Source organism: Anoplopoma fimbria, chromosome 11, assembly GCF_027596085.1.
Source record: "Anoplopoma fimbria isolate UVic2021 breed Golden Eagle Sablefish chromosome 11, Afim_UVic_2022, whole genome shotgun sequence".
NCBI lineage: Eukaryota > Metazoa > Chordata > Actinopteri > Perciformes > Anoplopomatidae > Anoplopoma > Anoplopoma fimbria.
Genome location: NC_072459.1, coordinates 11,009,496 through 11,026,073, shown reverse-complemented (window position 1 = coordinate 11,026,073; position 16,578 = coordinate 11,009,496). Strand labels below are relative to the sequence as shown.

General features: G+C 46.0%; 1 protein-coding gene across 2 annotated transcripts; it reads right to left on the bottom strand.

Moving 5' to 3' along the window:
• Window positions 1-514: 514 nt before the first annotated feature.
• Window positions 515-14,571, bottom strand: LOC129099070 (cytochrome P450 2K1-like). 2 transcript variants are annotated; one of them, XM_054608237.1, is made up of 10 exons: window positions 14,269-14,571; window positions 5,237-5,326; window positions 4,347-4,509; window positions 3,461-3,616; window positions 3,212-3,372; window positions 2,865-3,044; window positions 2,530-2,671; window positions 1,408-1,592; window positions 1,112-1,253; window positions 515-1,034 (listed from the first exon to the last, which is right to left on the bottom strand). In XM_054608237.1, exons 2-10 carry the CDS (start codon window positions 5,270-5,272, stop codon window positions 835-837), a joined length of 1,365 nt encoding a protein of 454 aa, XP_054464212.1. In that variant the 5' UTR covers window positions 5,273-5,326; window positions 14,269-14,571; the 3' UTR covers window positions 515-834. The 2 variants fall into 2 exon arrangements, with proteins under 2 accessions (XP_054464212.1, XP_054464211.1); XM_054608236.1 differs by lacking the exon at window positions 14,269-14,571 and having other exon boundaries at window positions 5,237-5,529.
• Between the last annotated feature and the right edge of the window lie 2,007 nt (window positions 14,572-16,578).

The window sequence follows — 16,578 nt, the reverse complement described above, 5'->3', positions numbered from 1 at the left end:
TATATATATATATATATATATATATATATATATATATATATATATATATATATATATATATGTAACAATCCAAAGCACATTCCCCTTTCAATGTGTAAGGCAGTGTGTGAGAAGCACGTTGTACGTTGGGAAAGCTGAAGTTTAATAATCTCATGACCTGCACTGGAAGAGTTGACATGTAAGAGCTGTAGTTTAATCTATAACTTGTTTTCCATAATTTAGTTACCCACGACCCACTCTACCTCCTGAGCCACAGCCAGTTTGACTTTTGTGTTAACCTGACATGTTTTGGATTAAAGATTTTGGACTTTGTCGTGTCTGTCTGTTCTATGCCAGCCAGCTTTACAATATTTAACTAAAATGAAAACATTGGCTACACCGTAAAGATGCCCCCATACCACGAGCACCTGTTTGTTTTTTAAATTGTTATGTAACCATGTGAACAAATGTTCTCTGCTCTCTTTACATTGTATTAAAAAAAAGAGCCCCTTTTATATGAATATACTTCTACTACTCACAATCAGACATGTTTTTATTGTCAGCCAGACAAGTAAATCAGAAAAAGACATGGATGCTTTAACTATTATTTGGGAAGTTTTTAGTGATTGCAGTAAATAAAAATCAATTGATTGAAAACAACATTATCTCAAGTGATGAACTGAATTAACATTTAAATGAGACAAAAGATAGTAGTTTATATATGAAATGCTAATATATCAATCAAAAGTGTCAAATAAACTTGTTTTCTTAGTGAACAGCAGTGTTACTTTTTTCAGTGGTATTGAAATCTCAAAAGCTTTCCAATGTGCACAAGTGTCTGACAATGCTTGTGTACTAATTTTGAAATGCCTCACGACTGACAGCACACAGCTCATGAGGTGTCGGGCCGATGGTGAAGCCCACAGCCGGAGTCAGATCCAGTTCATCCTCTGTGACTCCAGGTGGAGGAGTGAAACGAAAGCGCTGGAGGAGGGAGGTGAAGAAGAGGAAGAGCTCCATCTTAGCCAGACTTTCTCCCGGACACGCCCTGCGTCCTGTGAGAGGACAAGCTTCAGATTATCTGGAAAACTTTGTTTGGTATTGACAAGAAGTGTTAGCTGAGCTCGCTAACCTGCAGAGAAGGGCATGAAGGCATCTCTCATGAGAAACTTCCCATCTTTGTCCAGGAAATGGGCAGGATTAAAGGTGTGTGGGCTCTCCCACTCACTTTCATCCCACAGAACAGATGTCAAAAGTGGAATCACAGCTGTCCCCTTGAAGGAGACAGTTTATTAGTGCTAACGATGTTTTAAAGAGCAGTACGAGCTGCTATCTTTAAAAAGCTTTCTAGAATCAAGCATGCAGTTGCATCTTGTTTCATTATTCTGCGTTAACTGGAAGACCTGTTTTAATCAGTCGAATGTTTACCTTTCTTATAAAATAGCCCTGAAAAGTCAGATCTGTGCTGGTGATGTGAGGAATAGAGGTGGGAAGGATATTAGCCAGTCTCTGTGTCTCATGAATGACAGCGTCAGTGAAGGGCAGGTTCATCCTGTCCTCTGCCTTTACCTGACGGGTCCCAATCACCCTACTCAGCTCCGCCTGGACCTGATCTGGGAATTAGAAAATAATAGAAGACACAGTGGTTTAAAATCAAAGCAGCAGTAAAGCATATTGTTCTTTCCAATTCTGTAGAAAGACTAACATAATAGCTTTTTACTAAACTCCCACAGAAACGAGTCATTTGAGTGAAAACTATAACAGCAGATTGAAATGGCTATATCACAGAACTTTGCACAAGCTAGATCAAATCCCTCTCAATGACATTGGTTGATTTATAGTACTTATACTATACTATATTATATGTAGGTCAAATCTAAAGGAAAATAAGTATTTTTTTCTTATTTATATCTGAAGTACCCTTGGTGCATACAGTTTCAATGGGGTTCTTTTCCCAGGTGTATTTACCTTTAAATGAGGAATACCATGGACAGAACGAATTGAGCCTGTAATTTAATCTTAGGTTTATTGTAGTTTAAAGTTACTGTTTGGGAGTTAAAACTAATTATTCTGGGTTGCAGCAGTCAGGATACCCTAAAGGTGGGGTTGGTAATCTTGAGAAACTGGCAAGAGTACAAGTATTAATCCTTTTCCAATGAAAGTAGCTGGCAGCACTAGATCCAAAAGTTGGTAAATCTTGACAGTAGCCAAGTCGGCGACATTGACAGCCAGTCCCTTCAGGCAGATTTTTCACTGCAACAGAAGTGGATTTCATTACAATAAATGGAACAAATACAATATGAAAATTGTATTTGTATGGTCATAGGCTCCCTATGTCCCCGGCTCATGTAGATCCAAACACTTCATGTTTAAATCCTTTGCTGCATGTTGTTCCGTCTGTTCTTTTCCTCTATCTTTGACTGCATCAAATTAAGGTAAAAAAGCCCCAAAAGTAATCTAAAAAAACAAATATTTCAACTTCAACTGCTATGTTGAGTACCCCAGTAGGGTACTGCATCTAAATGCAACAGGTCTAAGCACATGACTTACCTTGTATTTGAGGATATTTGGCCATGAGCAACAGACCCCATCTCAGTGTAGTTGCTGTCGTATCAGTACCAGCCGAAAAGAGGTTGCCAACAGTTGTCATAAGGTTCTCTATGTTGTAGTATGAGTCTGTAATCCCTAAATTCTTTTTAACAGGTGAAAGAATAAATGTGTTTAAACTTACTTAATTTTAAAACGAGCTCTAAACATTTAATAGACATAGAATGGTTTTGTTTTATGAATTTATGTTAAGCATCAATTAAGTCATTACAAAAACCCAGAAATGAATGATTATAGATTTAACTCATGTATGATGATATCACACTTGATTTTATTACCTCTAGATTCTGTTTGTGTGCCAGAAATGAGTCCACAAATCCTCTGCGAATCTGATCATTCAAGGTTTCTTGTAAACGTCCAATCAGCTGCTTTATTTGTTTCTGGTTTTCAGCAACATTCTTCCTAAGGCGCATCCTGTTTCTCACCCATTGAAATATCCAGGGGTAAATATTGTACAACTGTTTGAATTGAATGGAGAATAACGTTCAACATGTAATTATCTGTATAACACAAAGGCACAATAGAAGGTCAATATGCATGACCACGGCCCCATGAGTCTGTAATTCTCACTATAAACCACAATACGTACATCTCATGGTTGATTTAATGAAAGACAAAGTGGTACCTGTACTGAAGGAGAGCCAATCAGTCGAATGCTGTCATTGGCTCGGTCTACCATACTTGTAAATTCTGCATCACTGTAATCAAATCTGCTGCCATAGACAATTGAACAGATGATGTTGGAAACTGCATAGTTTATTGACTGGGTAAAACTGAAGGGTTTACCTAAAATAAACAAACAAAAATAATGGTCATAACAACAAACAATATAGAATCCTGATATATAAATAATACAATACAGGAGAAGCGTTACCGTCATGCCTTTCGAACACTTTGATCAGATACTGAGTCTCCTCAATGATTTTCTCCTCTGCTGCATTTCTGCCCATCCCAAAGTCTCTCAGGTTGCTCAGAGCAAAACGCCTCATCTCTTTCCATACTTCCCCATTGGCAAATATGATTCCTCTACCTAAAGTGAAATCAAGTACCATCAAGTGTGTCAAATTTTCTTTGAACTGTTTAAAAACCGGATTACGATATTTTCAGCAAAATGTCAGCAAGAAGTTGAATGATGACTAAACGAAACCTTTATTTTTCTCAGGGAAACTCTGCTATGCAGAGCAAAAGAACGTCAACAACCATACATGGCAGCACATTAGAACATAAACACATCATAAAATACATCATAAAAGGCATTACTGGGGAAATCAATTAAGGACATCAGATACATGTTAAAAAAAGTGCAAAGTTCAGACCATGTTATCAAAGCTTGTCAAGCAGCTGAATGCTGCGTGGGACAAAGCAGACTGCTCCTCAAGGTGCTGCTTTCTACACCTGCACCATAAAGAGTGTAATGACAGGCAGGATCACTGCCTGGTTCAGGAATAGCACCAAGAGGGACCACCTGGCCCGTAGACCATCAGATGTCAACTCTCAGCCGTACAAGATATTTAAAAGGTGCAGGATGAGGGCTGAGAGAATTATACGTCTTCAATCACCCCAACAAGTGAATCTTCCTTCTGCTATGGCTGCCTGAAGGCCAAAGTGGAATTGGAGTTTCTTCTCTTAGGTGTGCCCTACATCAGTATAAACTATTTTTGCATTCTTTACTCAACAAATGTTTAGCTAAAAGCACAATGCCATCTTGATAAACTTGTACTATGAGTGGTTTTCACTGAAATCTGCTGCTTCATACTTACTATGTGAACCATTTAAGTCAATGCCTGATGGAAAGATGTGTCTCTCTCCAAACTCCACAGCATAGTTGATCAGTGCCTGCCTCACGGTCTTGTATCCTGCCAGGATAACCACTTTCTGGGGTCCAAAATACACTGTGAACACAGATCCATATTTCTTGGAAAGCTATGAAACAAAACACAAAAGTGATCATTACAACTCTTGAAAAAAAGCCAGGATATTGTCTTGTTAATATATTTTACAGCCTTAGTGGTATTGAAATAATCACTCTTTATTCCAAACACAGATAACCACAGTAGACAGGAACGCATCTCTAGATCAGTTTCATATGCACTTATTCCAGTACTGCCTCACAAATAACTGTTGTGTCTCTCATGCTTTTAGGTAGGGATGCACTGATCTAACTTTTTCAGTCCCGATACAAATAGTGATACCTGCGTGTGTGGAAAAGACTGTGGATCGTTCTCTTATGTGTAAGGCAACATTTGGTTTGACTTAAAAACCTTACTTTTTTTACCTTTGTAAAACTAAATATAACAAATAAATACAAAGATATTAATGTGAATAATTGTTATTTAATAAAATAATGGTACCCTTTACCTGATCAGCCAATTGTCACCAATACCTGATCCAGTATCGGACCAATATCTGATATCAGTATCGGTATATCTCTACTTTTAGGTTGATAGCGGTCCTATTTACCAATGTGTTATAAATCAACAGTTACTGGTAAATCATTGTTTTAATCAGTTTCAAATTAGAATGTCTGTCTGAATTATACAGTTTTAATTCATGTTGAAAGGGAATCAAAAACATGAAAATAACAGGTAATTCCTTCATTTAAACAGCAGTGTATATACAGTACGTGTCTAATTTAGTATCACTTACTTACCTCATACAGCGTAGTGTGGGTTGACTTAAGATTCATCTGCAGTAAATTGCCAAACACAGGCAGTGGTCTTAGTCCTGGAGGCTCATTTATCTGACAGTCAAAGTTGGGGAAAAATACATACAAGACAAGTAGTATCCCAAGAGTTCCCAGTAGAATGGTTGTACTGGGGGACTGCAGAAAAAGGTTTTCCATGACCGCCAGCCAGACACACTTTCAACAAAGTCAGAGACAATTGTTTTTGTGTGTGTTTTATGTTGTGTAAGTATTGGACTGAAGCTCTGCCCCACTTTGACCAGACACTGTTGTTATGACTCAGAGTGTCATGAATGATATTCGCCTACCTGCCTGAGTGTGGTGCTGTTTTACCTTTGTCCTTTGTAGGTGATTGGACTGTGTCTGACAAAAGCAGTCCAGGTAGTTGTAGGGGTGAGAAGCCCTTTTTGTGTCGCGGAAGGCGACTAAAGGGGGGAACAGTATATTAACTAAAAAGACTGCTTTTCCCCCCAGATCCCGAACAATAGACTCTGGCTAGAGCCGATATTCCCTGCCCCTAGGGGCACTGTGGGTTGGGGTGTACGTTGTGTTTTCAGTGTTTCCTGTACACAGAAGAAGAGACCAGGAAATAAAAGGGGCGAAAACATGGAGTTCGGGGCGCTCCTCAGCCCGAGGACACAAGGATTTATGCCTGGACGCCGACAACCCGGACCGCTCATCACTACCCGGACCGCTCATCACTACCCGGACCGCTCATCACTACCCGCTACCTCCGGAGGACTACGCGACCAGACTTCGCAAGCCAGGAAGGACCTTTCGGACGTACCGTCGTTTCCCTACAACGCCTGCGAGTCCCGTCAGAAAGGGACGTACTCTAGCGTAAGCGTGAGTGAGTCGGATTCCGTAACGTCTGATCACCCTGACGCATCGTTTTGTCTGTTCTGTCTAGAGGATCTGGTGCAGGTCTTCTGGTCCGCTCCGGCCTCCGTGACCAGCGAGGGACGGCGCCGGCGGACGGATCTCCACTCTACATCCTAGAGCACTGTTTATTTGGTTTGCTTTGTTTTTCCAACTCGCCGTTTGAGGGACTGGTCTGGCGCGAGTTGGGACGAACGATTTTATACTCTTTTACTGTTTGTTGTCTGTTATAGGGATATTTTATCAACAAGTCTGTCCTCCTTGTATGGGACCCCTATAAACCAGGGGGTGGCTACGGCAGGCCCTGTTGGATACCAGGCTGAATTGTTCAGCGAGCCCTTCCTTCTGTGTTCTTGAGGTTGGTCCCCCTCACGTGTGTTCAACGTGTGCTGTGTGTAGCGTTCAGCGTTCAGTGTTCGCAGCGTGTAGCGTGCAGTGTGTAGCGTGCAGTGTGTAGCGTGTGTGTAGCGTGCAGTGTGTAGCGTGCAGTGTGTAGCGTTCAGCGTGTGCAGTGTGCAGAGTTCAACGTTTGCTGTGTCTATAGGCTTGCAGTGGGGGTAGGGTGTGCAACGTGTGCGGTGTAGTGTGTCGAGGTTGGCTCACGAAAGTATGGTTACGGTTATCCAGAGTACCAGCCTACCCCCTGGCTTTCTCCCTCCCATATTAAGTGATAGGTAGATTTGACTTACTTGTGCTCTTTGTTTTATGAAATTGTATTAATAAAGCATTTCTGTTAATAATTGATCCATCGACTGCTGTTGTGGTATTTGGGGGAATCCTTAGTTAGGGGTTTGCGCGACACCTCTTTTGGCGTTGTCGGCAGGATCCCCCAATTCATCACAACAACATGTCTGTAGACGGTCATGCTGAGTCCGAAGAGCATCCAGGGGGTAGCCAAGAACAGGCGTCTGTTAGACCACTAATGAACACAGTGATGATGCCATGGTTTATGAGCTCTTCTTGGGTCCCTAAGTTCACAGGCGAGGACGACGGGCCTCCATTTAGCAAATGGCAACCTAGAGTAAGGTCCTACCTCAGAGCACAGGGATTAGACGCTAGTCAGACAGTAGACTTTGTGCTAGATGCGCTAGAAGGGAAAGCTCACCGACAAGTCATGTTGCTTCCCCCCGAACGGAGACAGTCAGAGGGAACTATTCTGGCGGAGTTGACCAAATTATATGGAGACACTTGGACATCATCCAGCATCCGTGCAGACTTTTTTGCCTGTAGACAAGAACAGGGGGAGGGAGTGGAAACTTTCACGTTGCGTCTTTGTGAGTGTTTCTCCAGATGGCAGAGGAGCTCCCCGACACCACAGGCCCTCGAGACGAGGTCCTGAAGGACCACTTCGTTAAGGGCCTAAGGGAGGGCCCACTGAAGATCGAGCTGGAGCGACATGGCAGACGTAACCCTACGGTGACCTTTGGAGCTCTCTGCGTCGAGGCCGAGGCAGTGGAGAAGGAGACAACCAGGAGGGAAACGCTGGCTTGTAGGGCCTATGTGGCCCCCACCACCACAGCCTCACACCAGGGACCCATCCCTCCATCGGAGTGGGACCGGCTGAAGGAAGCTCTCCACGCCGAGCTGAAACAGGAGATACAAAGCCAGGTGTCCCTCCTGGGCAAGACCATTGTAGAGGACATACGCAGTCAGTTACAGCAGGAACCAGCCCTGGCCCCTCGAAGTAACTACCAGCCTACCCGGGGAGGACAACCGACGGGACGAGAGACCCAATCATTCCAGTGGGATGACCAAGGGCGCCCCCTATGTGCTGAGTGTGGAGTCGCTGGCCACGTTCAACGTTACTGCCCACGACGACGTTCCAACCGGTCGGGTTTTCCTGCTCCTCGGCCACTGTAGGGCAGGTGACCGAAGAGGGTAGCCCCAGCGAGACCCTAGACAAGCCCTCCTTGGTGGGCCAATGCCCCGAAGTAGAGCTGATGATCCATGGGGTTAAAATTCCCTGCCTTTTGGACACGGGTTCCCAAGTGACTCTGTTCAGTTACTCCTTATTTCAGCGCTGCATGGCTCCAGAACTGCTACAAGACCCGGAAAGGATCCCCTGGCTAACCCTCAAAGCCGCCAACGGACTGCGGATCCCCTACGTAGGATATGCAGTGTTAGATTTTGCCGTTGGAGGGATCGAGGTCAGAACAAAGGGATAGTGATTGTAGAGGACAGCTGTATGGGCACAGAGTATGGCCTTCTAGGGATGAACGTGATCAAAGACTGTTGGGAGAAGCTTTTCCTAAATGGCCATCCTGGGGAAATGGCGTTCAAGTCCACCGTACCCCAAGCCTCGGTCAAGGCGTGGGACAAGGCATTTGCCATATGTAAGAGGATCCAGGCCCCAGACGAGCCCCTTCAAGTAAGGGCAAGGCTGACTCAGCAGAGCCCCATCTCCATCCCCCCACGCACGGAGATGATCGTCTGGGCTGAGGTTTCCCCAGTAGCAGGCTCCCCTGATCATCTCGTTCTGGTGGAAAACCTCCCAGACGATACCGGAGCAGAGGAGCGCGGTTGGCGAGTGGCCCGGACCTTGAGCTGGGCACGAGGAGGTAAAGTCCCAGTACGTATCTGTAACCCCCAGCTGTTCCCTGTGTTTCTCCCCCACCGACAGGCATTGGCAACCGTTACTTCAGTTGACCCCGGGGACGTCCAGGGGCGGAACCATTTGGTACTACTACGAGACTCGACCCCAGGAGTGGTGGAGGTGGACGTGCGGCCCGTGTGCCAGGGCCCAGCAAGAGAGACACCACTGCAGGGAGAGGAGAGCACTGAACTTCTTCCAGGGCAGTCGGAACAGTTCTCAGCCTTGCTACGAAAGTGGCCAGGGGTGTTTTCTGCCCACGAGGAGGACTTTGGTTTTACCACGGCCGTGCACCATCGTATCCCTACCGGCACGGCACCCCCATCCGGGAAAGGTATAGACCTGTTCCACCCACATTGTACCCTGAACTACGCGGACTGCTGAAGAGTATGCTGGACAGTGGTGTGATTCAAGAGAGTTCGAGTCCCTGGGCCGCCGCAGTAGTCCTGGTTAAGAAAAAAGATGGCTCATTGCGCTTCTGTGTAGACTATCGGAGACTTAACGCAGTGACTCATAAAGATTCGTTTCCCCTCCCTAGGATTGAGGAGTCCCTGACGGGCCTCCACCAGGCGGAATGGTACTCGACGCTGGACTTAGCCAGTGGGTACTGGCAGGTCGGGGTGGCACCCCCTGACCAGGAGAAAACTGCGTTTGTCACCCCACTGGGCCTGTATGAGTTCTCCCGGATGCCTTTTGGTTTGTGCAATGCCCCCGCCACATTCCAGCGACTGATGCAACGTTGCCTAGGGGACAAGGTACACGACCACCTTCTGATATACCTGGACGACGTCATCATTTACTCCCCTGACTTTGAGACCCACCTGCGACACCTGGAACAGGTTTTCGAACGCCTCCAAAGCCATGGCCTTAAGCTGCAGCCCAAGAAGTGCCAGTTCTTCCAGCGACAGGTCCTCTACCTGGGACATGTTGTAAGTGGCCGAGGAGTGGCCACCGATCCAGAGAAGACGAGAGCGGTCCAAGATTGGCCTGTCCCCACCACTGTCAAACAGGTACGCTCCTTCCTGGGCTTTGTAGGGTATTATAGGAGATTTATCGCTTCCCTTCTCAAAGTTAGCTGCCCCCCTCAATCGCCTTCTCCAAGGGACAGCCAGCCGCTCCTCGGCACCAGTAACGTGGACCGCAGAGTGTCAAACTGCTTTTGAATTCTTGAAACAACAGTTGCTCAGTGCACCCATCCTGGCCTTTGCTAATTTCAATCTACCCTTTAAGCTATACACTGATGCCAGTCTGGACGGCTTGGGTGCAGTACTAGCCCAGGTGCAGGATGGCAAGGAACGAGTGATAGCTTACGCGAGCCGCAGCCTGGTTCCGGCCGAACGCAACGACCAGAACTATAGCTCCTTTAAATTGGAGCTACTCGGTATGAAATGGGCTATAACCGAAAAGTTTAAGGACTACCTTTGGGGTGCAACGTTTACCGTATTCACTGACAACAACCCGTTAGTACACCTCGACACCGCCCGTCTTGGAGCGACCGAACAGAGATGGGCCGCCCAACTGGCCAATTTCTCTTACGACATCAAGTATCGGCCAGGTGCCTCTAACCAAAATGCAGACTTGTTGTCCAGGCTCCCAGGGGCCCTGAGTGCAGGTGTCCAGGTGACAGAGGACAGAGCGGAGGCCACCCCTGCTGAACCCCCGACCCACCTGGGAGACCCAGAAGAGACGCCCTGGTTGGAGTGGCAACGCCAGGACCCCGACCTCCAACAGATCTGCCTCTGGGTAGAAGTGGGCACTCTACCACCGGACCTGGACAAGCGTTCCCTCTCTCTCCAGATGCGCCAACTACTGCGTGAGTGGGACCGACTGAAGATGGACAGGGGTCTCCTGACGAGGCAGGTGCTAGAACCTGATACTGGGGTGACAGGCCTCCAAATAATCCTCCCGCCTAAGTGCTGTTTTGGACTTTGGCTGGAGTACCACCGGGCCGCGGGGCATAGTGGAGTGGAGAAGGTCCTGTCCATTCTAAGACGACGGTTCTTTTGGCCAGGAATGAGTAGGGACGTCCGAGTGTGGACGCAAGAATGCCCTACGTGCCTTGTAAGTAAGGCCGGCCCTGAGATTCGTGCACCCCTGCAGTCAATAAAATGTAGCTACCCCTTTGAACTAGTAGGGCTAGATTACCTATCCTTGGGGAGACCGGCTGATGCCTTCCCATACATCTTAGTTATTACTGACTTATTTTCCCGCTACGCTCTGGCCGTACCCACACGGGACCAGACAGCCACAACCACGGTAAAAGCTTTATGGACAGCCCTAATCCAGCCGTTTGGGTGTCCAGAACGAATTCTGACCGACCAAGGGGGCGCCTTCGAGTCAGCATTGATGCGTCAACTCTGCGAGTTGTATGGCTGTACAAAAAGTCGTACCACCCCGTATCACCCCCAAGGGAACGGGGCATGTGAGCGGTTCAACCAAACAATTCTGGGATTGCTGAGCTCGCTGGATCCCACAGACCACCCGCGATGGCATCACAAACTTCCAGCCCTGATACAAGTTTATAATAACTCTGTCCATGCAAGCACAGGGATGACCCCCCACTTTGTTCTGTTTGGACGCCATGCCAGACTACCGATTGACATGATCCATGGAGTGACCCCGCCCCAGCGGCGAGGTGACCTCGAAGAGTGGGTCCACCAGCACCATAATACCCTGATGGACGCTTACGCCCGAGTGCAGCGAAACGTCTCCCGCCGGCAGGCGTGGGACCAGAAACGGTACAATAGACGGGCATTGGCTGTTCCTCTGCTACCTGGCGAGCGAGTGCTGATCAAGAACTTCCGCAGAAGGGCGCGGGGGAAACTGGCATCGAGGTGGCTTCCCACACCTTATGTTGTGCTAGATCGACCCCGGCCAGAACAGCCCGTCTACCTCATTCGTCCGGAAGGGGAAGAAGGGCCCACTCGCACTTTGCATCGGAACAACCTCCGCCCATGCCCAGCAGGAGTGCTGGGCAGCCCGCAGGTACAAGAGGAAGGCCCACCTGGGGCCAATGTGGATGTCCCGCCCCAGTTCAATCTTCCCAGTTTCCTAGTGCCCCCGTGCCCCTCCCGTCCAGCCGTCACTGGTGTCTCGCCTAGGGCAGTACACCCCACGCTACCCCCGGTCGTTTTTCCCCTATACAATCCACCTCCATTCCCATAGGTCCTCCAAGGCCTTCCTTAAGCATCCCCACAATGATGCCTCCTCACCCCCCTACTGCCCGACCCTTTGAGTTGGGGACCCAAGGTAGGACCACTGGGGGGGGACCAGGGTTAGTAAGTGATAGGAATGTTGTTAACAATGATTCGTTGTTGATTAATGATAGGAATGTTGTTAATTATGATCCGCTGTTGGTTGATGATGAGGATGTTGTGTTAAATGATGAGGTATCCGTGTCCACTGATTCGGAAGCGGACCAGCACACAATGGGGCCTCGTCGCTCCCAGCGAAGCAACTTTGGGGTACGACCTACACGCTATACTTGATTCACCAGGTCGGGCGACCATGGTTAAAGGGGGGAGTGTCGCGGAAGGCGACTAAAGGGGGAACAGTATATTAACTAAAAAGACTGCTTTTCCCCCCAGATCCCGAACAATAGACTCTGGCTAGAGCCGATATTCCCTGCCCCTAGGGGCACTGTGGGTTGGGGTGTATGTTGTGTTTTCAGTGTTTCCTGTACACAGAAGAAGAGACCAGGAAATAAAAGGGGCGAAAACATGGAGTTCGGGGCGCTCCTCAGCCCGAGGACACAAGGATTTATGCCTGGACGCCGACAACCCGGACCGCTCATCACTACCCGGACCGCTCATCACTACCCGGACCGCTCATCACTACCCGCTACCTCCGGAGGACTACGCGACCAGACTTCGCAAGCCAGGAAGGACCTTTCGGACGTACCGTCGTTTCCCTACAACGCCTGCGAGTCCCGTCAGAAAGGGACGTACTCTAGCGTAAGCGTGAGTGAGTCGGATTCCGTAACGTCTGATCACCCTGACGCATCGTTTTGTCTGTTCTGTCTAGAGGATCTGGTGCAGGTCTTCTGGTCCGCTCCGGCCTCCGTGACCAGCGAGGGACGGCGCCGGCGGACGGATCTCCACTCTACATCCTAGAGCACTGTTTATTTGGTTTGCTTTGTTTTTCCAACTCGCCGTTTGAGGGACTGGTCTGGCGCGAGTTGGGACGAACGATTTTATACTCTTTTACTGTTTGTTGTCTGTTATAGGGATATTTTATCAACAAGTCTGTCCTCCTTGTATGGGACCCCTATAAACCAGGGGGTGGCTACGGCAGGCCCTGTTGGATACCAGGCTGAATTGTTCAGCGAGCCCTTCCTTCTGTGTTCTTGAGGTTGGTCCCCCTCACGTGTGTTCAACGTGTGCTGTGTGTAGCGTTCAGCGTTCAGTGTTCGCAGCGTGTAGCGTGCAGTGTGTAGCGTGCAGTGTGTAGCGTGCAGTGTGTAGCGTGCAGTGTGTAGCGTTCAGCGTGTGCAGTGTGCAGAGTTCAACGTTTGCTGTGTCTATAGGCTTGCAGTGGGGGTAGGGTGTGCAACGTGTGCGGTGTAGTGTGTCGAGGTTGGCTCACGAAAGTATGGTTACGGTTATCCAGAGTACCAGCCTACCCCCTGGCTTTCTCCCTCCCATATTAAGTGATAGGTAGATTTGACTTACTTGTGCTCTTTGTTTTATGAAATTGTATTAATAAAGCATTTCTGTTAATAATTGATCCATCGACTGCTGTTGTGGTATTTGGGGGAATCCTTAGTTAGGGGTTTGCGCGACATTTGTTCCTCTGGTTTTTCTCCTGTTTATTTCGTTAGGGAGTGAGGTAAGATGCCTGTATTTTCTTTTGTTTGCTTTGGGAATAGGTAAGGTAGTATATTATTGAAGAGTGTTTTGATTATTGTTTTGGGCCAGGCTCACCCTGACGTTTATTGCTACCAACCCTTTCTGGGAAATAATAAATATTGTGGACTAAACGTCAGCAGCAATTGTCTTTATTGGGTGTGTGTGTGTGGGGGGGGGGGGGGGGGGGGGGTTTAATTCGACAGATGCTCCCAACCTTCTGACTCTAATAATTGAAATATACAACATGATGATGTTTAAGTAGAACAGCGTTTATCCACCTTAAAGGTCAGCCCATCTTAAGCACGCCAAAGTGGGAGTTGTTGCTCATTTCTAGGCCATAATCATCAGCTGGCTCACAAGCAATTCTAGCATTTTTTGTACCTTTAGCTCTGTTTGTACCTGAGCCAGTATGTGTACAAATAAGGAAAGCACTGCTACCACTTTTTTTCAGTCATACACACTTTCAACAAAATCAGAGACAACTTTTTTTGTGTTTTATGTTGTCGGAGTATTGGATTGAAGCATTGGCCCAATTTGACCTTACACTGTGAGATGCCCAGCAATGTCATGCCTCCTCATATACATTTTAAAAGCCTATGGTTAATGAACAACTGTTAAGTTGATTGCAACACAGAGTCCAAAGGTTTGTTAACAGAATAAGGTTCACTCTAATAAATATTTACCTGCCGCTGGCAAGCATCCTCCTATTTGTCCGGGCGGTGGTCCAAAACAGTAATACCTATTGATAATAGCATGATTTTCTTTTTTCCTTTGTCCTTTCTGCCTCCCTCCACTTTTTTTTCTGCGTCCCATCTTGTTCCCTTACACACAAAATCCTGTCAAAGTTGTTGTACCTACAGAAAGGCCATGTATGCCTGATCAATTTACCCTCCTGATCCAGAAAGTGGGAAGGGTTGAAGGAGTTCGGGCTCTCCCATTCGCTCTCATCGTGCAGGACCGAAGTCAGAAGATAAACACAGTACTCCCCTGTAGTCAAAAGAGGAGAGCAAGGTGTATCATTTAAACTCTCGTAACCAAAGCAGCTGTTCAAATTCTTCAATCAGGTAGTGGTATTCCTCTATGATTGTCCCTTCACTAATCCTTTTGCCCATCCTAAAATTTCTCAGGGCTCACGAGTCACCGTTGGAAAATAGTATGCCTGGAATCAAAAACAAGCCAGTCAAACAAGCAAACATGTCTTTACCATGTCCTTTGTTGAAATCATAGAATATGGGTGTAACCTCGCGGTCTCCAAACTCCTCAGCATGGTTGATCAGTGACAGTTTGACTGTCCCGTATCCTGCCAGGACCACTGTCTTCTTCAGTCCAAAGTAGACTGTGAACACTGGTCCATTTTTTTTGGATAGCTAAAAGATCGAGGTGGTTAAAAGTGAAAGACATGGTCCTACATGAGGAATGTAATTTACTGTAACCCACAGAACAATACTGAAAACAAAGAAAAACATAAAACTTTATTGTCTTCTATCAAAGCATTGGGAAGAACACATTTCTCACATCAACAAGAGAGCTGTCCAGTCTTTTGAGATCCACCTGAAGCAAGTTCCTGTCTCTTTAATCTACCCTATTACTGTATTGTGAGTGTTCGTTTAATGAGTTACCAAGCAGGGGGAGAGGTTTAGGTCCAGGAGGCTCCCTCCTCTTGTCTTGGGAGCTAAAGCTAGAGTGAAAAATGTGAAAGACCACAATGGCCCACAATGGCCACCAACAGGGATACTGAAGTGGAGGACTGGAAAAGAACTTCCAACATAATCATGTAGTTACAGGAACTGAAGTTTTTGCAGAGATGTTTACGGAACAGGGAAGTCCCAGCACCCTTTAACATCGGCTGCCCAGTAGGTGTGAGTGAGCAGATCAGCGAATCACATATCTGATCAAACTGTAGGTCAAGATTATTCTATTGAAATGCAATATCAGGAAAATACAGAAAATAATGAAACTCAAATAAAAACATATCCCCAAAAATATATATATCTAAGATATGGCAGCTGCCGTACATTGGAACAAATGTTTGTTTTTATCAAAATCAAAATTAATTAAATAATTTCACTTGTATTGCCTGAAAATGTATTTTACTCAACAATTATTCCCTGGGTAATTGGCTGCCTAATAATATTGCAAGTATGCGTTTGCGAGTGTGTGTGTGAGTGTACATGATTTCGGGCAGTGTGTCGCGAAAGCAGCTGCTTTAGATATGTCCCAAACAAATGAGGTCTGTGATTGTAGGTGATACAATTACTGCAGTGCCAGACTGCAGGGCAGGTAAACAATTCTTGAATTAATATCAGTAAATTCACATTTAAATAAGACACATATGTATGTGTTTTGAATGTGTAGAAAGTGTCTAACATGAGCAAAAATCTTGCAGAAACCCATATGAGCCGGGTCCAGTGGTTTATACATTTATTAACGTATTTTACTAATTTGATTTATTTATTCATTGTAAAATTGACTCCATCCCTCCCTTATCATGACCTGCATTTAGGCCTTATATTGAAACTCACTTGTTGAGTGGAGACAAGGCTTTTGTTCCATGCATTATCAATACAATTCGCTATAGTAGTCTCTGGCTCCAGTGTATTCTGGGTTTTGCGCATTGAGTATCACTGGGTCACATATGTATTAACATATTTTATGTACTGGGATTACTGAGCTTGTAAAATGAAGCTTTATTTCAATAATTGTAAATAAGTTCATTGATATTGGATTGTCTTTAATGATTATACTAGTACATGATGTGATTTCTGCAATTTTATGCATTATAAGAAAGTTAAACCTTCTCAAATTACAATCAACAAAACCAAGTACATTTATCTGTCAAAATAATCAATAGTGACCTGGAAGCAAGAATATATAGGCCAAAGAAACTGTGTCTAGCTTAAGTGTGTGTTTTTATTTTTGTAATTTGTACACAGTTTCAACAATATGTAGGAATTTGGATGTTTATGCACTTATTTAAAGTCAGGATGCTGGTT

Excerpts from the sequence above, each read along its gene's own strand:
- LOC129099070 (XM_054608236.1), bottom strand. The coding sequence starts at position 5,428 with ATGGAAAACCTTTTTCTGCAGTCCCCCAGTACAACCATTCTACTGGGA. Across the intron at positions 3,045-3,211 it reads TTGGCTCTCCTTCAGTACAG|TTGTACAATATTTACCCCTG; the intron begins GTACCACTTTGT and ends CAATTCAAACAG. Across the intron at positions 1,035-1,111 it reads CTTCATGCCCTTCTCTGCAG|GACGCAGGGCGTGTCCGGGA; the intron begins GTTAGCGAGCTC and ends GTCCTCTCACAG.